Source organism: Rhinolophus ferrumequinum, chromosome 23, assembly GCF_004115265.2.
Source record: "Rhinolophus ferrumequinum isolate MPI-CBG mRhiFer1 chromosome 23, mRhiFer1_v1.p, whole genome shotgun sequence".
Classification (NCBI taxonomy): domain Eukaryota; kingdom Metazoa; phylum Chordata; class Mammalia; order Chiroptera; family Rhinolophidae; genus Rhinolophus; species Rhinolophus ferrumequinum.
In genome coordinates, this window is record NC_046306.1 from 44,925,788 (window position 1) to 44,949,462 (window position 23,675).

At 42.9% G+C, this 23,675-nt stretch overlaps 1 protein-coding gene and 1 long non-coding RNA gene across 3 annotated transcripts in view; one reads left to right on the forward strand and one right to left on the reverse strand.

Moving 5' to 3' along the window:
- Nucleotides 1-9,736: 9,736 nt before the first annotated feature.
- Nucleotides 9,737-15,815, reverse strand: LOC117015766 (uncharacterized). Its single transcript, XR_004421794.1, has 3 exons — nucleotides 15,683-15,815; nucleotides 12,571-12,633; nucleotides 9,737-10,485 (listed from the first exon to the last, which is right to left on the reverse strand). It is a non-coding gene; the product is annotated as an uncharacterized LOC117015766 (long non-coding RNA).
- Nucleotides 15,816-16,005: 190 nt separating this feature from the next.
- APMAP (adipocyte plasma membrane associated protein) overlaps nucleotides 16,006-23,675 on the forward strand; it is a 39,118-nt gene continuing 31,448 nt past the window's right edge. Inside the window, exon 1 of one of the 2 annotated variants that reach the window (XM_033094525.1) lies at nucleotides 16,006-16,139. In XM_033094525.1, the coding sequence (XP_032950416.1) occupies nucleotides 16,048-16,139 (92 nt within the window). In that variant the 5' untranslated portion in view covers nucleotides 16,006-16,047. Of the gene's footprint in view, nucleotides 16,140-16,176; nucleotides 16,304-23,675 lie in introns of those variants that run through there. The other variant, XM_033094526.1, reaches the window with a different exon arrangement.

Consider the following 23,675-nt stretch of genomic DNA (forward strand, 5'->3'; position numbering starts at 1 on the left):
TTACCCATACCACACCCATTAATCAACCTAAACCTAGGCATCCTATTTATACTGGCTATATCAAGCCTAGCGGTATACTCCATCCTATGATCAGGCTGAGCCTCAAACTCCAAATATGCACTAATCGGAGCCCTACGGGCAGTAGCACAGACCATCTCCTACGAGGTAACCCTTGCAATCATCCTACTCTCCGTACTACTACTAAGCGGATCCTTCTCACTGTCGACCCTAATCACCACACAAGAACACACACGACTAATCTTCCCATCATGACCACTGGCTATAATATGATTTATCTCCACCTAGCAGAAACCAACCGGGCTCCATTCGACCTCACAGAAGGTGAGTCCAAACTTGTTTCCGGATTCAATGTGGAATATGTTGGAGGCCCATTTGCCCTCTTCTTCCTAGCAGAATACGCCAACATTATCATAATAAACATTTTTACAACCACCCTCTTCCTGGGGGCATTCCACAACCCACTCATACCAGAACTATACACCGCCAACATCGTACTCAAATCTCTACTCCTCACTATCTCCTTTCTATGAATCCGAGCATCCTACCCACACCTCCGATACGATCAACTAATACACCTCCTATGAAAAAACTTCCTACCCCTAACCCTAGCCCTGTGCATGTGACACGTAGCAATATCCATCATTATAGCTGGTATTCCTCCACAAACATAAGAAATATGTCTAACAAAACAGTTACTTTCATAAAGTAAACCACAGGCGTTCAAGCCTTCTTATTTCTAGATCTACAGGAATTGAATCTGCTCCAAAGACTTCAAAAATCTCCGTGCTACCACATTACGCCACATTCTACAGTAAGGTCAGCTAAGTAAGCTATCGGGCCCATACCCTGAAAATGTTGGTTCACACCCTTCCCATACTAATAAACCCACTTATCTTCACTACAATCTCATTTACCATTATCCTAGGGACACTTATTGTGATAACAATCTCACATTGACTACTTGTCTGAATCGGCTTCGAAATAACTATACTCGCCATTATTCCTATAATGATAAAACGATCTAATCCTCGATCCACAGAAGCCTCCACCAAATATTTTCTCACACAAGCAATTGCATCCATGCTACTCATGCTAGCCATCATTATCAACCTTCTATACTCCGGCTAATGAACTGTCACAAACATCCTAAGCCCAACAGCCTCAACTATCATAACCCTAGCCCTCACCATAAAACTCGGCCTATCACCAGTCCACTTCTGAGTCCCCGAAGTAACAGACGCCCTGTCATCAGGTGTCATTCTTCTCACATGACAAAAACTAGCTCCCTTGTCAGTCCTGTATCAAATTTCACATTCAATCAACCTAAACATTCTACTCACCATGTCTATATTATCCATTCTAATTGGAGGCTGAGGAGGACTCAACCAAACCCAATTATAAAATATCCTACCGTATTCTTCATTTGCCCATATAGGCTGAATAACAGCTATCATAGTCTACAATCCCGCCATAGCACTACTCAACCTAATTCCATATATCCTAATGACAACCACAACTTAATAGCCATCACCACCTTACTCAACCTGTACTTTTACATACGACTAACATATACCACATCCCTGACAATATTTCCATCCACCAACAACATAAAAATCAAGTGGCAATTCTAAAGCACGAGATGAACAACCTACCTATCCCCAATAATCATTCTATCAACCCTAACACTTCCCCCTAGCACCAATACTATCAACACTAAACTAGGAATTTAGGTTAAACACAGACCGAGAGCCTTCAAAGCTCTAAGGAAGTGAACATACATTTAATTCCTGTCAACAAGGACTGCAAGACTTTATCTTACATCAACTGAATGCAAATCAATCACTTTAATTAAGCTAAGCCCTTCTAGACTGGTGGACTTATAACCCACGAAATTTTAGTTAACAGTTAAATAACCTAATCAACAGGCTTCAATCTACTTCTCCCGCCGCGTAGAAAAAAAAGGCGGGAGAAGTCCTGGCAGGATTGAAGCTGCTTCCTTGAATTTTCAATTCAATGTGTCACATACACCACGGGGCCTGGTAAAAAGGGGACTAAACCCCTGTGCTTAGATTTACAGCCTAATGCTTACTCGGCCATTTTACCTGTGTTCATTAACCGCTGACTCTTCTCAACTAATCATAAAGATATCGGCACCTTATACTTGCTATTTGGTGCTTGGGCAGGAATAGTAGGCACTGCCCTAAGTCTACTAATTCGAGCTGAATTGGGTCAGCCATGCGCCCTCCTAGGAGATGACCAGAGCTATAATGTAATCGTCACCGCCCATGCATTTGTAATAATCTTTATAGTAATCAATCATGATCGGAGGCTTTGGCAACTGACTGGTCCCTCTAATAATCGGCGCACCGGACACGGCCTTCCCACGTATAAACAACATAAGCTTCTGACTCCTACCCCCCTCCTTCTTACTTCTACTAGCCTCATCTATGGTCGAAGCTGGTGCTGGAACCAGCTGAACCATACACCCATCTCTGGCAGGAAACCTGGCCCATGCGGGGGCTTCTGCGGATCTAGCCATCTTTTCCCTCCATCTGGCAGGGGTATCCTCTATTTCAGGGGCCATCAACTTTATCACTATGATCATTAACATAAAACCCCCTGCCCTATCTCAATACCAGACACCACTCTTTCTAATTATCCATCGTAATTACAGCCCATGCTCCTTCTACTATCCCTTTCTGTCCTGGCCGCTGGAATTACCATGCTGCTAACTGACTGCAACCTAAATACCACCTTCTTTGGTCCCGCAGGAGGAGGAGACCCTATCCTGTACCTACACCTGTTCTGATTCTTTGGCCACCCCAAAGTATATATTCTCATTTTATCCAGATTCGGAATTATCTCCCACATTGTCACCTACTACTCAGGCAAAAAAGAACCCTTCGGGTACATGGGCATGGTCTGAGCTATAATATCAATCGGCTTCCTGGGCTTTATCGCATGAGCCCACCACATATTCACTGTAGGACTGGACATGGGCACACGAGCCTACTTTACCTCCGTTACTATAATCATCGCCATTCTTACTGGAGTAAAAGTCTTTAGCTGACTAGCAACCCTGTGTGGAGGCAACATTAAATGATCACCCGCTATACTATGAGCACTTGGCTTCATCTTCCTGTTTACAGTAGGAGGCCTAACCGGGATCGTCCTAGCTAATTCGTCACTAGACATTGTACTCCATGACACATAATGTGTTGTAGCACATTTCCACTATGTCCTGTCTATAGGAGCCATATTCACTATCATAGGCAGCTTTGTTCACTGATTCCCACTATTTATGGGCTACACATTAGATATAACTTGAGCAAAAATCCATTCTCTCATTATATTCGTAGGAGTCAACATGACTTTCTTCCCTCAACACTTTCTGGGTCTATCTGGAATACCACGACGATACTCCAACTGCGCAGACGACTACACAAGTGTCCTCCATAGGATCATTTATTTCGCTCACAACAGTTAATCCTGATGGTATTCATGGTATGAGAAGCTTTTGTGTCAAAGCGAGAAGTATCGACAGTTGAACTAACAACAGCTAACCTCGAGTGAATACACGGATGTCCTCCATCCTATCACACATTCGAAGAGCCCACCTACATAAACCCAAAATAAGAAAGGAAGGAATCGAAACCCCTTATATTGGTTTCAAGCCAACATCATATCCATTATATCTTTCTCTACCAGAGAGATATTAGTAAAATTTACATAACTTTGTCAAAGTTAAATTATAGGTTAAAACCCTTTATATCTCCATGGCGTACCCCTTCAAACTAGGCTTTCAAGATGCCGCATCACCCATCATAGAGGAATTACTACATTTCCACGATCATACACTAATAACTGTCTTCCTAATTAGCTCCCTAGTGCTATACATTATTTCACTCATACTGACAACTAGCCTCACTCACACCAGCACAATGGACGCACAAGAAGTAGAGACAATCTGGACCATTCTCCCAGTCATTATCCTCATTATAATTGCTCTCCCATCCCTACGAATTCTATAATAATGGATGAAATCAACAACCCTTCTCTAACTGTTAAAACCATAGGACACCAGTGATACTGAAGCTATGAATATACAGACTACGAAGACTTAAGCTTCGACTCATATATAATCCGTACATCCGATTTAAAACCAGGAGAGCTTCGCTTACTAGAAGTGGACAATCGAGTTGTACTACCCATAGAAATAACTATTCACATGCTAATCTCATCCAAGGATGTCCTACACTCATGAGCTCTACCTTCCCTAGGCCTAAACCAAACAACCCTCTTATCTACTCCACCCGGCCTCTACTATGGGCAATGCTCCAAAATTTGTGGATCAAACCACAGCTTCATGCCAATTGTCCTCGAGCTAGTCCCACTCAAACACTTTGAAAAATGATCATCATCAATAGCATAAAGTCATTAAGAAGCTAAGCAGCGTTAACCTTTTAAGTTAAAGACTGAGGACCTTACCCCTCCTTAATGAAATGCCACAACCAGACACATCAACATGACTAATTACTATCATCTCCATGATCCTCACCCTGTTTATCATAATAACAGTTAAAAGTCTCAAAACATTCCTTCCACTCAACCCAGAGTCTCTAGAAGTTAAATCATCAAAACACACCACCCCCTGAGAAAATAATGAACGAAAATTTATTCACCTCTTTCATTACCCGAACAATAATGGGCCTCCCCATTGTCATCTTAATTGTTATGTTCCCTAGCATTTCCCTCAACAAACCAACTAATTAGCAACCATCTTATTGCCATCCAACAATGATTAATCCACATGACATCAAAACAAATAATGGCTATTCACAATCCCAAGGCCAGACCTGAACTCTAAGACTAATATGCCTCATCCTATTTATCGGCTCAACAAATCTACTAGGACTCCTGCCACACTCATTCACACCAACCACACAACTATCTATAAACTTAGGCATGGCTATCCCCCTATGAGCCGCGACTGTTATCCTGGGGTTTTGCCATAAGACAAAAGCCCCTCTAGCCCACTTCCTACCACAAGGAACTCCCCTGGTGCCCAGAGCCGGCCACCTGGTGCCCAGAGTGACCCTGGTAATACAGTTCTAGACAAGTGGGGCTATGGAATGTGGTTGGTAGTTTTCACAAAGTCAGTGCAGTTTCTGCTCTTGCCTGTACAAATGTGCACTGAGAGCACCACAGCCAGCTATGGGGAGGTGGGCTTCTTCCCTGTGTGCTCTTCTCCTGGGTCTTAGGGCACTTGTTTGGTCAGGGGGTGTGGAGGGCGTGAGATTTCTGAACTGCTGAAAGCCCAGGGCTGCCTCTGCTACCAGCTGCTGATCCCTGGGTGTGTCTCAGCAGTTGTAATTGCCCTGCTGGGAGCCGCCCAGTAAAGGTGGGGGCTATCCAGCCTCTTCCCTAATGCCAGCTGCAAACCAGCTTTTTCCAGTTTTTACGGGCTACAGCTCTTCTGAAATCTGACACTACTCCTCCATTCAGGGACTAGTTTAAGACTCTGGAAGTGTGGGGGTAGGATTGCTGTGGGAGAATTGGGGAATGGGCCCAGGTATGGAGTTTTCTCAGCCTTCTGTCTGACCGAGACAGCCCAGCCGCAGTTCTCAGCTGAGGTTTCTGCCTCGAATACTGGACACCAATGTCCTATATGCTGATTTCTCGGCAGGACAGTAGGGCACAGAGAAAGAGCCCACAGACTGGCTGCTGCGATCTCCAGTCTTTGTCCTGGGGCCCCCACATCTCCGCAGCGGCGGATGTGGGCCCCATCTCCATACCTCTCTCTTCCCTCTTGCCCAGCTCACCCAGTTTGCCAACCTTTAGGTAATCCTTGTGCGAGTATCTTAGCTATTCTGTGTGATGAGCAGAGAATCCTTTGATGTTTATAGATGTTCAATTTGTGGTAACTTCTAGGGAAGAACTCAAGAAGCCCACCTACTGCCACCATTTCTATGATGTCACTACAATAGTTTTTGCCCGTGCTTTCTTTTTGAGGACCCCAAACTTCTCATATGTTGGGACTTCTAACATTCTATTTTCTATATCTGTTAGTGCATTAGACACTCAATTGCCCTGAAAGCAGAGCCTGAGATAAAGGCTTGTATGCGGGTAATTTACTTAGGAATGTGATTCGAGGAACAAGTGTTAGCAATGGGGTTTGTGAACTAGGGAAGGAGGAAAAACCAACACAATCACATTATTGAGTTAGCCAGCACTGTGGGCAATTGTTGCTTAGTCTTGCAGGACTCACAAGGAAACATCAAATGTGTCTCCAAACCATCTGACTCAGAACTAGCTGTCAGAAATGTGGCTTGGCATCTCAACCTTCTCCTCTGGAAATTGCAAATGCACTCAGGGAAAATGTGGCTCCCCACTGGGCTCATGTTCCTGGGCCTCTGACCTTCCCGGTCAGAGTAATTCCTCACCATGTTCAGGATCTCCAATGTCTTCTGGCACATGTTTTAAATATTAAGTTCATCATTGCCCCCACTGAGAGTGTGAGTCTCAGTTATCCAAGCTGCTATCACACAAAGAGAATGGCTTGCATATTGTTACCAAAATGTAAAAGATTCTGAATTCCAACATACATTTCACCTAAGCATTTTGCATAAGTTATCAAGGACCTGTATATATTACTTTGTACTTGCTTTTCCCCTCCCAATATAATGTGAATATTTCCTTATTATTAATTGTATATCTGGACCCATCTTATTCTTTGTAATGACTTGAATTTGAGCATACACTTAGCCATTATTAATGGACATTTAAGATGATTCCAATTTGGCTACATCAGAAACAAGACTGAAATGGACATCCAAGCACATCTTTGCACCATAGGATCAAAAGGTATGCTTGACCTCTGCAATGGCATGAATGTTGTGCTCCCCCAAGTTCATAATTTGAAATCCTAATCCCCCAAGATGATAGTATCAGGAGGTGGTAGCTTTGATAGGTGATTGGGTCATGAGGGTGGACCCTTCATGAATGGGATAAGTGCCCTTATAAAAGATCGCCGAGAGCTCCCTTGGTCCCACCATGTGATGACTCAGCAACAAGATGACCAGCAATGAACCAGGAATTTTTTTTCATCAGACACTGACTCTGCCGGAGCCTTGATATTGGACTTCCCAGCCTCCAGAACTGTGAGAAATAAATTGTTGTTTATAGACTACCCAGTACATGGTATTTTGTTATAGCAGCTTGAATGGACTGAAATAACTGCTAATCTACAAATGTGGCTTTTTTTTGTGGATATGCTCCAAGAATACAGACTGTACATAGAATGTTATGCAGCATAAATAAGAAATGTAGCCCAATTAGAAGGACCATTATAATATAAATAAAACCTGGTACACAATTATCTTGATCCTCAAGCTTAAAGAGCTGGGAATTACTAGATAGGGTGTATTATAATCAGTCATTAGCTGTAGAGATAGAGATTAGCCAGTGATACAAAGTAATAGAATAGTTGTCAAACCATTACTTTTCTAGTCATTCCTTTTTTCTGGAACTTTTCCCCTAGAGTTGCAGTTAATACTTACTACAACCTTTGAAATGTGTCCCTTTGTGGTACTTTGGTTCAGAAATAACATTTATGATTTGGTCATATGAAGACATTTTGTATAATTTGCATATTCAAAGCACAAGAGAGTCATTTTATAAAATTACCTCCCATTAAATCATGTTTTGGAAACAACTTCTTGTATTAACATTTTATTTCCAAACTGTTGCGTTAGATGGAAATTTCTGCTTTCTTGAGTTCAAGTGACTAAGACACTGATAAAAATAAATTCTATTTTCTCAAAACTGGCTCTAAATCAGTTACATGCTGATTGCTATTCCCAGAGCTATGGATTCTTTGGGTCCTGAGGGCTTTCTAAATCCAAATCTTCTGCTGGGGCCTGAGTTCATGATATGCTGCTATCTGTGTTGTAGTCACTAGGCAAAGCTTCCAAGGACCAGGCTCGCCTGGCTGCTCAATGAAAACAGATTCCTGGGTTCTATCTTGGAATTGCTGAGCTTGGATCTAAGGAGGTTGGGATCTGGAAGTCTGGATTTTTAACAATTCGCAGGTGTCTACACAGTTTGCCAGGCCCTGGTGACCAGCTTTTGGGGGATCACTGATCAAGCCCAACACTAAATGTGTTTCCTTCTATTTCAATATAAGAAAGTGACCTAGATAGAGCTTTCAAACTGATATTTATTTACATAAAATACAAATATGTACAAAATACAAATGTACAGATTAACAAATTAACATAAAACAAATTTTGAGTTAATTCCCACCAAACTCATGACATGAAACATTGACAACATGTCAGAAGACACCTTCCACCCATTCCTCATCATAATTTGTGTTCCCACTGCCAAGTCATAGCTGCTCAGGGTCCCAGCGCAGAGAAGGGTTATTTTATCAGGGTCTTGCCTAAGTTCCCACAGTCCCTCTCAGCCCAGAGCTGCCTTTGCAGGCAGGCAGTCCTTCAGGTGGGTGGTGGGGTGATTCTCCTAGTCTCCCATCTTAGCGACACTGGACTCAAGAGTTCTATCCCTCCCACAACTGGAATGCTATATATATTTCCCTATTTCCTCTTTAAGCAGTGATGTTCAACTTTGGCATTGAAAAAAACCTGGGTGCTTTTAAAGCTTCCACTGATACCCAAGCCACACCCCAGACCAATTACATGGGAATTTCTGGGGTGGGACGCAGGTATCAGCTGCTTAAAGCTTCCCAGATGATTCTAATGTACAGCTAAAGTTGAGAACCACTGTATTCAAGTTCAGCACTCTGGGGTAACACAATTCATGGTGACCAGTTGAAGCATTTGCCACTGCTTCATGGCACATGTTTATTTTTACTTTGCCTTTGAGTCTAGTCACTACCACTGTGAAGATCACAACCCTCCCGGCTATCCTGTCTAACCACGGGGTGTTCCTCCTGGCACAGGTGACTTAAGAGGAGGCAAACTGGAAAAGCAGCGCCATGAAGTGGGAAGGGTAGAAAGAAGTACTCGTCTGCTTGGTGTTGTCTCTAAGTGGGTGACAGACCAGAGGGCAAGAATCCTACTCTAAATAAATACCGAAGTAGAAAAGGGAAAAAAGCCAGATGTTAGTTGTCCTAGTACAGTATTAATAAACCAGTAAGTACTAAGGAGTTCAGAAAACCTGTTGGAATAGTTGGTCTGCAAATTTCTCTTGCAAAAGGGTGACATTTTCTGGGTAAAAGCCACCAACTGGATAACTCTGAGTTGTTTAGTTTCACTGCTCCTGCAGATCCAAACTTCTGCTAAGCAGCCTTCTGAATAGACACACCTGGGACCAGTCCCTTTCCTAAAGGACGTCACCTCACCCAACACACATCTCTTTATTCCTGAAAGTCAAGGAAACCTTTAATGCTTACAAGTATGCATGTGTTTGTTCAAAAAAGGAGACCAGAAATCAGCCAAAGGGAAATGATTAGTTGCTTTCAACAAACGGTTTCTGGCTATAATGAAACATGCGATTAGTGTGTGTGACCTGTGCCAACCATGAAATGTCAGCGCTAAAGAGTCCCAAGGGAACAAAGGACAGGTGGGTTTGCTACCGGAAAACAGACCCTTCTCAGTGCGGTGTCCAGGTTCCTGGCGTCTCGAGCCAAGAATTGAATGAGACAGAACTACAGTGGTGAAAGAGCAGCTTATTAGAAGTGAAAGTGCACCCCAAAGAGAGAGGGGTCGGCCTGAGCAGCAGAGTGGCTTCAAAGGCACTGACTGGCGTTTTTCTTTCTTTCTCTTCTAGAATAGGCTACTCCCCTCTGGGTGTGGGGTCTCTCGATTGGCATTTATGATCGACAGGAGAGTATTACCTTATCATTTAAGACTGTGCATGTTCAGTCCCAGAATTCAGTCTATTATAATGATATTAATGAACTTCTGGGCATATGTATGATATTATAATAATGGTATAATGAGGCTAAGGTGAGATGAAGGTCGTAGTCTTTACTGTGCAGGTATGAGTGACTCGTCTAATCTAGTTAGGTATTTTGTGTCCTTTAGCTTCCTCATAGTGGTTGATGGTTATAGTGGATAAGAGAAAGATTTGGGCAGAGACGGGAGGTCTTCTGGGTGGTCGCTCTTTGTAGGCCATGTTGGATGTGCAGGAATGTTACCTGATGTGTTTGGGTATATTGGAGATCCAATTCTTGTCTCTAACTGCCTGCCTCATGTCTCCCTTAGATACATGATCCCCATAAATCTCTATGGGAAGTTGAGGGACAGGAGATCTCTTCTGTATCTGCTTCCTGCTGAATGTGGCTGTTGTCTCTACCTATCAGAGATTCACAGAACTCTCGCTCTGTCTCATCTTAGATGAAGGGAAAGGGTCTTGGGATCCGTCTGGAAGACTGTGTTGATCTCTTTAGACAGGATGTACTGGAAGTCTTGCTGGGCATCATTTGTATCCCATCGGCCCCTAGTAAGGAGAGATTTTCGTTAGACAGAATTAAAAAGGTTGGCCCAAGAAGCAGGACGCAGAGCCATCTACACAAGGTGGCTGTGTGAGGGAAAGTCTGTTTAGCTTCATGGAGCCTGTGGCCTTTTCCTCTGGTTTAACCCGTCATTCAGGTGGCGTTGTTCACCTAGGAGCTGGGCCACAATGATTACAATCAATAAGCATAAATCACAGGTTTGGGGGTAATTATTTGAAGCAGGAGGTCGGAGACTTCCTATGATTCAGGCTAGAAACAATCTTCCGTTTAAGATTAAAACGCTGATTAAGATCAGGAACTAGGGAGCTAAGAAACTAGGGAAAAGGAGACTTAAAATTCCTATAGTGGGGTGGGGGGCGGCTCTCCCGTATCAAATTCCCTTCTAAACAGATAACAAACATGAACATCATGCCCATGACAGATGTTGACTGCTGCATGTCTTTCCTGCTGACCACCTTTTCCCACTGAGTCTGGGTTGACCTTAAGTATCTTCCTCATTAAGGCTATGGAGGCCTTTTTCTCCAGTTATCCTATTTATAATCCTTACTTCTACCCCTATCTGCTTCTCAGTGGGGCCTACATCATTCCTTGTAATAGTCCTGCTCTGCTCATGCGTACACTGTCTAGCCTGTTCTCCTGGTTCCCATCAACTGGTCAGTGGGCCATGGTATCCTGTCCTCTAACATAGATAATCATCCAGGCTTGGGCACCTCACTGAAGTTGGGAACATCAGAGTCTCAGTCCAGGATCTGGACTTTGGACAGAGACTCTTAGTTGCTGTGGAAGTCATGGATAGTTGGGCTTGAGGCAATAATTTTATGCCATAAGCATGCTCAAGCAGAGAATGTTGGCATATGAGATGGAATGTGTTCAGGTGCAAAACAGTCGCCTAGATGCACAAGGGATTGTTTTCCCTCATGTAACAAGAAGCCCAGGGGTAAGTGGTTGTTGGCAGTGCATCAGCAGCTCAATGGTCTCACCAAGAACCTCGGGTTTTCTGTTCTCAGCATGTTGTCCTTTAGACTTAGGTGTCTCCTATGGTCATAAGTCACTGCTGCCATTTTAAGTATATCTCGGGGGTTCAGGTCAGGAGAAGAAAGGGCAGGGTCAATCCCATCTCTCCCTTTTATTAGGAAAGCAAAAACTTTCCTAGAGGTGAAAATAATTCCTAGATTTCTGCTTTTACCTTAAGCCAAAACCTTGCCTGTGACCACCTTAGCTTCAAGAGCTGGAAAAGTGACAGTGTATCTTTTCCAGTTCTAGAGTGGAGGGTGGCAAAAGAGAAGAAGGCCAGCCAAATAACAGAGCTTGCACAGAATCATGGAAGGGACGCAGAGATAAAATACCATGAGGCATCAGGAGGTGGAGAGGAATTTTACTTCTTTTTGTCCAGGTCCTCGTTCCAGTGTCTGTGAGGCCTGGTTGTACTTTCTGTGCTAAGGTCCATAAGCTATCCCCACATCCTTTCTGTACTCGTAAATCCCTCCCTTATCTTCAGCTGGCTTTGTGGATGTCTCTTTCTGATCTCTAAGATCGGACTGATCTCTAAGATGCTTTTCCTACTGTGAACAAGCTAGTCTACATCCTCTAACTTTATACTCTACATGGTCCTCCTGAGCTGAAACCAGAGCTTCCCATCACAACACAATAACTTAGCCTGAAACCCTATTCCAAGCAGGACACTTCTGCTGTCCTGGAGCTGGGAACAGGAAGGGCTCAGCCCATTTCTGCTCTTTATTGCTCCTTCCACTCAATTCTTCCTAGATTACTTGTAACATTGAAGTCTACCCTGATTGTCACTCCCCTGTTGACCCATTCTTGCATATCCCCACACTTTCCTCTTAGCCCCTTTTTTGTCTTTCCCTATCCCCTCAACCTGCCTATAATAATCTTATTCATCCAAGACCCTGTTTCTTCCAAGAAGCCTTCTCTAGCCATTCCCACCTTATGGGATTTGTTCTTCCCTGCTGGCAAGGCACTCGGTGTTTCTTCTGTGGCATTGTTTTATATTGGTAATGATGCTTCTTATATCCCCTCCCAGACTGTAATGTTCCTGCACATTGACTCACCTTCTTTCGCCTTTGTTTTGTCACAGCACTTGGCTGAGCACCTGGAAGGCTTTCAGGAGATATCTGTGGAAGAAATACAAACAGCATGGGATTAGGAAAAAGCAGTGGACTGGAAATAGGGTGTGTTTCTAGTTTTAGCTGTGAGGTACTCTACTGGCTGCCTGCCCAGCACCACTGCTTCCCTGCTGGCAGAACCCTGATTTTGTTGAGATAAATGCCCTTTACGTGGGCCAGTGTTTCAATGGAAGTGGGACTCATCCTCACTCTTAGGGTGCAGGGGATTTGGGGGTGGGTTCTGGTTTGTCTAACCCAGTGGTTCTTGACCAGGGGCTCTTTGTCCCCTCGGGGAAACTTGGCAATGTCCAGACACATTCTTGATTATCATGACCAGGTGGGTGGGATGCTATTGGAATCTAGTGGGTGGAGGCCAGGGGTACTGATAAACATCTTACAATGGACAGAACAGCTTCTCACCCCCTACAACACCAACAAAAAATTATCTGTCCCAAAATGTCAGTAGTCCTGAGGTTTAACCTAGTCTGACCAATCATAGGGTTCTTATTCTACTTCTAATAACTGGGTGGCAGTTAGGCTGGAGAGTGGGGTGGGGCGGACTGACAACTGAAATAAATCATAACTAACAAAGTGCACCTCACCATGACTCACAAGCAGAAAAATGATACTAAACCATGCTGTGCAACAGAAACGATCGGACCTCAGACCATTGTACTCATTTAGCTCATTCAGACCAAGCGCTCCAAGATAAAATCACTGACTCCTTCCAGTGACTCTCCTAGTTTACAAATTCTGACCTGTTCCTGCTAACACTATTTGTGACAACTTTCAGCCCCCAAGCCCCAAGAGGACCCTTCCATAACTCCACTGCTTTAAGAAGCCTCACAAGGTCTCTGGTGCATTCCTTTGCTACAGCAAGTTCAATAAACCTAACTTGTTATTTTTTTAATTTGATTGAGGCATAATTGACATATTAGCTTCAGTTGTATAACATAATGATTCAGTATTTGTATATATTGCGAGATGATCACCACATCCAGTTAACACCCTTTACCATGCATAGTTATTTTTCTTGTGATGAGAACTAAGATCTATAGAACTAAGATCTGTTCTCTTAGCAACTTTCAAATATGCAATACAGTATTATTAACCAGTCACTATGCTGTACACTAATTTATCATTACATATTTATAGATATATTCCTGGCTATTTTTGGTTGGAGGGCTTTAACATTGGGCATGGAATACAAATACTAATAATCCCAATGCGATGGGCTAAGTCCTATAATCAGGGCATGTTCAAGGGCCTTAGAAATAAATAAATTTTCTGCTTGAGAAATTAGGGGAACAATTTTCAGCAATGATACTTGAAGTAGGTCCTGAATGATAAAAAAGTTTTTGGCCAGGTGGAGGTAAAGGAAAGCATTATTACAAGGAGAAGGAATAATATGGACAAAGGCAGGAAGGCATAGAATTAGAAATAACAAGCATTCCTGAGTGTCTGAAACATGGGATTTAGGGCAGGAAGAATAATCCAGACATGCAGGAAGGGCCAGATCATGCAGGACTCATACTGTTGTGTGTGTAAAAGTGTCCCTGATGTAATAGCTACACCGGTTGTATTCAACAGGGAATGAAGTAAATTATTGCCAATGCCTGAATTATAACCTGGAATCCCTAAAAACCTGGACTTATCGAACATGTCCCTCTGTTGGCTCTTCATCTCTTTTCTTATTGAACAGTCATGTGTGATTCCAGTGCCATCTAGCACTGAGAAAGGCAAGAGCACATTTCCATTAGGAAAGCTTTTGAGTGCAATGAGGAAATTCTTAATATTTCATTACGAGCATGCATTTTCTAGAGATGATATATAATAACAGGACTTGGTTTCCTCTGCCTGGAAATCCTCCTCCCTGTTTCTTCCTTAAATCCTATTTATCTTTCAGCTCCTTCATCTGTCAAACCCTCTCACAAGATCATGTTATTCTCCTTTAATGCAATTATTACATTTAAAAATTTACATTTATTATCATGATCTGATTAAAGTCATTTCTCACTTCTACAAGTGAGCAAGTTTGTCTGTGAGTTGCTCACCATCAACTTCCACCACCAAGAAATATACCTGGCTCACTAAAATAGTGTTAATGAACGAACTGATGATTACTTCATGCTTTCTTAGATTTTGTAATTAACAATGGTTTCTATTTAAACCCTGTATTTACTTCTAAGGGTAACCTTTTGATATGTTAGACTAAAATTTTTTAACTTCCACGCTGAAAGTTCTATTTTAAGTAAGGTTTTATTGAGTCAAAAAGGCTTGCCAAAATACGGGTCTTGGGGCATGAATTCTAAAGCACTGGGGCATGGCTAGGTAGAAAAGACAGCATGTCTACAGTCCTAGAGGTCTGCAAGCATTTTATACATCAAGTAGGGGGAAGGGAGAAGGCAGTGGTAGTTTAAAAGAATTTACATAAGCTATAGGCAGAGGGGTGGGAGAAGGTAAAGGGGGTCAGCTCTGGGATAGGTGCAGTCCTCATAAAGAAATGTCACTCCTGTAGATTGGCTGGGGGCAGCAGTAGCCCTCCTGGAATTAGATGGTGCCTGGCTAAAATAATCTGTGGAAATAGCCACCACCTGGAAATTAATCCAAAATTCCAACAGGCAAAACAGGCATGTGAGAAGTGTTTTGTTAGCTGGTCAGCATCCATTAACTAACAATTCTGTCTGTCACTCTCCAGGCCACTGTAATTTAGAACATCTCACAATTTTTTAAATCATTTTATAAACTTTATCAAATGTCTGTTGTAATTATCACAAAAAGACCTAACACTCAATATCTGGCTTTAACCAAAACGGACAACATTTTCTAGTCTAAGTTTCCTCTTAATTGGCACGGTTTGAAAAAAGTATAATTTTTAGGTGGGGGTTGTTGCACTCTTGTTCCTCTAAGAATATGAATTCCTTCTGTTTTACACTACCTGTGTAGGAACCGGGATTTTTGTCACTTAAGCAGCAACACCCTCTCTACCGACACAGACACCCACAGACACCAGCACCTGGGACCAGCAATGCCGATGTGCACGATTATTGGCGTTTACCATCAGAAATGAAATGAAAGAAGGAAGCGCAAGGGCTGTGCTGGGCCACGCACGTTTCGGGGTCCGGAAGCCGCGGCGGGTCAAGGCGCTCACTCGAGACCGACTTCCAAATCCCTCGCCCGGCCTGAGTAGAACCCGGGGTTCCGCCAGCTCGAAATCGCCGGGATGACCCACCGAACGCGGTCCCACCGAGTGAAGCCCAGGAGGAAGCCTGCTCAACGACCGGAAGAGGCGGGTCCAGACGCGTCACTTTCGCGCGCAGCCGAGAAAGGGGCGACCCGGGGCGTGGGGCCAGTGCGAGGCCACCTTCGAGCCTCCTCTACTCTGTCGGGTGCTGGCTGGGTGGGCCGCGGTGGCGACGCAGCATGGGCGACGCGGACGGGCTGCGGCAGCGCCGGCGTCTGCAGCCCCAGGTCGTCACGGACGATGGCCAGACCCCGGAGGCCAAGGACGGGAGGTAGGCGGGGCCTCCAGAGCGGGTCCGCGAGCCGCGGGGCGACTCCGTAGCTCTATGAGGGCAATAACCTCCGAAGGGTAAATGCGGTGCCAACACGCGGCATGGCCGTGTTATTTAATTCTCTCGGAGGAAACAGGCTCCGACCAAGCGGGTGCAACTGCCAGGTAGTGGACGCTTTGGGCGCGCCCTGCGCCCTGCCGCGGCGTGAATTCCCGGCTGCTTGTCCGGGGGCTGTCTCACGGTGCACCTGTCCCTCCTGCCTCTCACTCCCGCTCCAGCTTCCAGAGCGGTGGTTTCCTCGCCTTTCCCTCCTTCCCCTTTACCCTCTGTGCTGTCCTTTCTGCTGGCTCACTTGATCCCCAGGGAGAGCCACCTAACCACGGCCCTAGGTCTTCCGGGTCCCACGCACGCACTGTCCTGAAGGGACGTCTGAAAAAATGTTCGGGTAGCACCTCGTGATCTAGCGAAGAGCTGGCCTCTGCACCTGTCCCTCTCTCGCTGCGTGAGACCTGTCCTTACCGCGGTTTTCTGGAAAGAGTAGAGAACAGAAAAGACTTTGTTAGGCAATTTTCGTGAGAATTCAGCCTTGCAGATTTTTCCTGATGGGGACAGACAAGCATAGGAAACTAATTGTTGATGCCTAATGAAAGAAATCTCAGATTTTTGGTCTTTGCTTCTTTTCCCAACTTTCTAGAATTTAAGTATGCTATGTTTTGTTAGCTAAAAACTGAAGCATGGTCCTCAAACATTTCTATTTCAATATAAAATACTTGAACTTCTCTTTTTAATTTTGTGTCCAGATTCTCCTTACTTTGAATGTTTTGAGAGAACCAAGGGGCCCAATGTAGACCAAGCTCAAAGTTGTGGAACTGGGTGGCTTTTAAGTTGATAGAAATATTGGAAATATTTATTGGTGTTGGTGTGCCAAGGGGTGTGGTATGTACTGAATTTGTTCACTGATGATAGTGAGAGGACTACTTCCGAAGGAGAGCTGTAACAGAGAGAGGAGCACTTCGGCTCTAGAAAGGCAATTCACAGAGAAGACTTGTTGGTAATATCTGACTCTTGGGGTCAGAGGAAAGATCGAAATATGATCTAGTCCTGACTGTAGGGTGACCAACTGTCATGTGGGAGACCCTGCTCGCTGCCCCATTTGTCGTGCTGGGTGGCCTGCGGGGCGTCTGGTCCCGCTCCCCACATAAGAACGCAGGATATGGCTAGGCCAAAAGGGAACACCCACGAAGCCATAGATAGGAGAGTCATACCACCATATTCTCTCTGGCGGCAGGTGGAGACACATGCAGTAGTAGCCACACAATCCGCAGTCCGCATTCACTTCTCTGCCTGCCAACCAACCAATCAACGCAGCCCCACAGTTACGTCAGTAGCCAATTGGCTAACCGTTTACAGCTGATGGCCAACCAATCACAGTTGACGGTCATTCACTACCCGAGCCAGCACCTCCCCATGCTAGGCCAAGAGCCTGGAAACTGCTCTCTGGGACTCTGTCCCCACACCAACCATCCTGGTTTTCCCTGGACTCAAATGCTTCCACAGACACAGGACTTTCAGTGCTAACCCTGGAAGACTGGGACAAATTGGTCACCCTACTGACTGTGGATATTGTGAAGTCATCCTCCACTGATGAGTGAGGAGCCTTTTAGAAGAGACGTCCAAGGACTGGCAGTGCTTTACTACAGAAACCATAAAATCAAGGCATTGCTATGTACACTTTGACATGAGAAAAGAAAACTCACCTGGCCCTGAGTTTGCTGTGAGGTGAAGTGTGTTGAAAACCAAGGCATATAACCCCCGAGGGCACTTGTTGGATGGGTCCAACTCTCAGCTGGGCTCCTCTGACACTTGGCCCTGGAGGAGAGAGGCAGAGTTAATTAAGTTGCTTTTTGTTTCTCTGTGGGGATTTCTGACTTAATGACAAGGGTAAATTGGATGTTGCAAAGTCATTATTTGCTGATCTTTTCCAGTGTGCCCTTTACATTATATTCATTTAAGATATTTTCTTGACTTCGAGTTCCAGTCAAGATGGCAGAGTAGGTAAGTGCTGTGTTTAACTTGTCTTCCGACCACATCAAAATTACAACTAAGCTAAAAAACAACCATCATTGAGAATCACCTGAAATCTTGCTGAACTAAGGACATTTAGAGGAAGCCACCTCGGGACTGGTAGGAGGGGCAGAGACGTGGAACAGACTGGTCCCACACTTGTATGTTACCATTAAAAATCGGGAGGAATATCTCAGCTGCGGAGGCCCACCTCTGAAGAAACAAAGGGTTCCAGTACCACACTGGGCTCCCCAGCCCAGGTTTCTAGTGCCAGGGAGAAAAGTCCTCATAATTTCTGGTTGTGAAAACCAGCAGAGATTGTGGCTGAGACAGAGGTCAGCTGGAGTCTCAGGTGCTCCTCTTAAAGGGATAACCAACAATGGAATCACTGGCTCTGAGCTCAAGCACTGGGGCAACAGCTAGAGTGGTAACAGGGACATCAGAAGCGTGAGCTGGGGAGGTGGGGGAGGGGAAGGCTGAGTTGTCTGGCTGTATGACGAGTGCTGGAGGGGCAGCTTTATCCTGGATGATAGAGCTGGCAGAAGCCATTGTTTTTTTGTTGAGTACCCTCCTCCCAGCATGCAGACACAGGTGGCTATCATATCTGAGTCTCCATCAAGCTGGCTGACACGATTTGTTTGCCCCACCCTGGTGATTCTGAGACCCCTCCCCACCCAACTTTTGGGCACACCCAAGCTGCTTCCAGTGGCTTTTTTATACAAACCAGCCTTGATTCATGCTGCAGACTTTCCTAGGGTCTCTGAAAGGTACGTGGAACCCAGACAAGCAGCATCTGGTAGAGCATATCCTGTAGTTCTGGCTGAGCAGCCCTAAGCCCAGCACTAGCAGCAGACCACCTTGTTTTGAGGCTTAGGTTCTCAAGGTACTTCCAAGCATGGCGTGGATGTTGTTCATCTGCAAATTGCTTTGTGGCTCCTGCTGGGTGGCCTCAGGTGGTGCACAGGCTGTGGCTGAACTTGACCTGCAGTGGATCCCCTCCCAGGTGGCCCAGGGGCTGGCATGCCCAGTGGCCAGCTTCAAAATGAGCTGGAGCATCACCTAGCTGCCTCCAAGGATATCACTCCCAAGGGGCAGATTGGGCAGGCACCAGAGGACTGCTGAGGCAGATCCTGCTCTATAGGATTAGCTACTGTACCACAACATCTTCACTGTAGCCATGGCCAGTCCTCATAACCAGTGAGCTTGAGGGTCAAGCCTTCCTATTGATGTGCAAACAACAATCAAGGCTCAGTTACAAGAGAGCACACACAACTCACAAAAGGGACACATCTGGAGTGCACTGCTCAGGAAGGCTGCACCACTGAGCCCCACAGCACACCTACTATGTAAGGCCACTTTACTAAGACTGGAGGACATAGCAGCCCTAACTAATACATAGAAACAAACACAGGGAGACAGCCAAAAGGGGGAGACAAAGAAACATGTTCCCCCAAAAAAGAACAGAACAAAGCTCCAGAAAAAGTACTAAACAAAATGGAGACAAGCAATCTACCAGATGCAGAGTCCAAACACTGGTTATAAGGATGCTCAGTGATCTCAGAGAGAACTTAAATAAAGAGATAGGAAACATAAAAATGGAGATAGAGAACATAAAAAAGAAGCTGTCAGAGATAAAGATTACAATAACTGAAATGAAGACCTATTAGAGGGAATCAACAGTTATCAAGACTATATTAGATAAAGCAGAGGATCGAATCAGTGATTTAGAAGATAAGGTAGCAGAAAACACCCTATCAGAAAAAGAAAAAGCAAAAAAAAAAATTAAAAAAAAGAGGTTAAGGGGCTTCTGGGACATCAAGTGTACCAACATTTGCATTATAGGGGTACAAGAATGAGAAGAGAGAGAGCAAGGAATTGAAAACCTATTTGAAGAAATAACGATGGAAAACTTCCCTAACCTGGTGAAGGAAATAGCTATGTAAGCCCAAAAAGCATAGAGAGTCCCAAACAAGATGAACCTAAAGAGGTCCACACCAACACGCATCATAATTAAAATGTCAACTGTTAAAGACAGAATGAATCTTAAAAGCAGCCAGAGAAAAACAGTTAGTTACCTACAAGGGAGCTCCCATCAGACTGTTGGCTGATTTCTCAACAGAAACTTTGCATGATAGAGGGGATTGGCAGGAAGTATTCAAAGTGATGAAAAGCAAGGATCTACAATCAAGATTATTCTACTTAGCAAAGCTATCATTAGAATCGAAGAACAGATAAAGAGCTTCCCAGACAAGAAAAATCTAAAGTTGTTCATCACCACCAACCAGTATTACAAGGAATCTTAGCCTTCTTCTTTTTTCCCTGCTTTTTTAATTTATTAAATTTATTGGGGTGACAGTGGTTAGTAAAATTACATAAGTTTCAAGAATACAATTCTGTAATACATCATCTATGTTTCACATTGTGTGTTCACCACCCAGGGTCACTTCCTTCCATCACAAGGTATTTGATCCCCTTTTGCCTCTTCTACCACTTCCCCTTCTTTACCCTCTGGTAGCCAGTAAACTGTTGTCTGTTTCTATGAGTTTTTGTTTGTTTGTTTTGTTCCTTTGTTGTTTTCAGTTTTATATCCCACATATGAGAGGAGTCATATGGTTCTTGACTTTGTCAGTCTGACTTATTTTGCTTAGCATAATAATCTCAAGATCCATCCATGTTGTTGCAAATGACAGTATTTCATCTTTTCTTATGACTGAGCAGTATTCCATCTTCTTTATCCAATCATCTATCAAAGGACACTTTGGTTGTTTCCATGTTTTCGCCACCATAAATAATACTGCAGTGAACATCAGAGTACATATATTTTTATGGGTAAATGTTTTCAAATTTTTTGGGTGGATAGCCAGGATAGAAATTGGTTGGTCATGTTGTAATTCTATTCTTAATTTTTCAAGGAACCTCCATACTGTACCAATTTACATACCCACCAGCAGTGTATGAGGATTCTTTTTTCTCCAAAGTCTCTCAAACATTTGTTATTATTTATTTATAGCCGTTATTTGTGATAGCCATTCAACAGGTATGAGGTGAAATCTCACTGTGGTTTTGATTTGCTTTTCCCTAATAGCTAGTGAAGTTGAGCATTTTTTCATATATCTTTTGGCCTTGTTGGTATGTCTTGTTGGGAGAAGTGTCTGTTCAGGTCCTCTGCCCATTTTTAAATTGGATTGCTTTTTTGTTGTTAAGTTGTACGAGTTCTTTATATATTTTGGATGTCAGCCCCTTATCGGATGTGTTTTTGCAAATATCTTCCATTCAGTTGGTTGCGTTTTTGTTTTGTTGATCATTTCTTTTGCTGTGCAGAAGCTTTTTAGTTTGATATAGTCCCATTCATTTATTTTAGCTTTTAATTCCCTTGACTTTGAGGTCAAATTCATAAAATACTTTTTGAACCCAAGGTCCACACATTTGAAAACCTATGTTTTCTTCTATGCAGTTTATTGTTTCAGGTCTTATGTTTAAGTCTTTGATCCATTTTGAGCTAATTTTGGTATATGGAAACAGATAAAGGCTAGTTTCATTCTTTTGCACATGACTTTCCAATATTCCCAGCACCATTTATTGAAGAAGCTTTCTTTTCTCCATTGTTTGTTTTTGGCTCCTTTGTCGAAAATTATCTGCCCACACATATGCGGGTTTATTTCTGGGTTTTCAATTCTATTCCATTGGTCTGTGCTGTTTTGATTATTGTCACTCTAGTACAAGCAGAAGTCAGGGAGTGTGAAACCTCCAGCCTTATTCTTTTTTCTTAGGATTGCTTTGGCTATTTGGGGTCTTTTGTGGTTCCATACAAATCTGATGATTCTTTGTTCTATTTTTTTAGAAAATGCTTTTGGGATTTTGATGGGGATTGCTTGCAACCTATATATTGCTTTGGGTAATATGGCCATTTTAACTATGTTGATTCTTCCAACTCATTTACGTGGAATATCTTTCTATTTCTTTGTGTCTTCTTCAATTTCTTTAAAAAACATCTTGTAGTTTTCATCATATAGGTCTTTCACATCCTTGGTTAAGTTTATTCCTAGGTATTTTATTCTTTTGTTGCAATTGCAACAGGAATTTTTTTTCTCATTTGTTTTTCTGAAATTTCATTGTCAGTATTCAGGAATGCGATGGATTTCTTTACTTGATTTTTTTTTTCTTCTTTAAAATAATTTATTAAGGAAAATTGCAAACATATGAAAAAATTGTATATATTGAAGCCCATGAAGACTCATGAACTCAATGTCCAGCTCCAACAATTATTAACTCATGATTCATCTTGTTGCTTTTATATCACTATCCACGTACTTCCTCTTGCATTATTTTGAAGCAAATATTAGGCATCTGAAATCTATAAATATTTCAGTATGATTTCTTAAAAAGGATTTTTAAAAAGCATAACCACAATACAATTATCACACCCAAAGGATATAATGTATTTCCTTTTTTTTCTTTACTTGATTTTGTAGCCAGCAATTTTATTGTATTCGTTTATCATTTCTAATAGCTTTTTGGTGGAGTTTTTAGGGTTTTCTACATAAAGAATCATGTCATCTCCTGAAAGTGACAATATGACTTCCTTATACCCAGTTTGGATGGCTTTTATTTCTTTCTGTTGCCTGATTGCTCTGTCTAGGATTTCCAATACTATGTTGAATAACAGTGGTGATAAGGATCAACCCTGTCTTGTTCCTGAATGTAGAGCAAAAGCCTTCAGTTTTTCACCATTTATTATGATATTAGCTGAGGGTTTGCCATGTATGTTCTTTATTATGTTAAGGTATTTTCCTTTTTTACCCTTTTTATATTAGTGTTTTAATCATAAATGGATGTTGTATCTTATCAAATGCTATCTCTGCCTCTATTGATATAATCATGATTTTTTCTTTTCTTTTATTTGTGTGCTGTATCACATTGATCAAGTTATATATGTTGAACCATCCTTATGCCCCTGGGGCGAGCCCCACTTGATCATGATGTATAATCTTTTTAATGTATTGTTGTATTTGATTTGCTTGAATTTTATTTAGGATATTTGCATCTATAGTCATCAGAGATATTGGTACGTAGTTTTCTTTTATGTGTTATTTTTACTAGGTTTCAGTATCAGAGTAATGTTGGCCTCATAAAATGAGTTAGGAAATATTGCCTTTTCAAATTTTTTGAAGTAGAGGGACTTGTCTAAGATGAAAATAAAAAAATATGAATAATAAAATGGCAATAACTACATACCTATCAACAATTACGTTCAATATAAATGGATTAAATGCTCCAAGCAAAAGAGGGGGGCTGAATGGATAGGAAAACAAGACCCTTCCTTATGCTGCCTGCAAGAGATTCACTTTACATTGAAAGGCACACACAGACTGAAAGTAAAAGGATGGAAAAAGATATTTCATGAAAATGGAAACAAACAAGCTGGGGTAGTAATACTTATACCAGACAAAGTAGACTTTAAAACAAAGATTA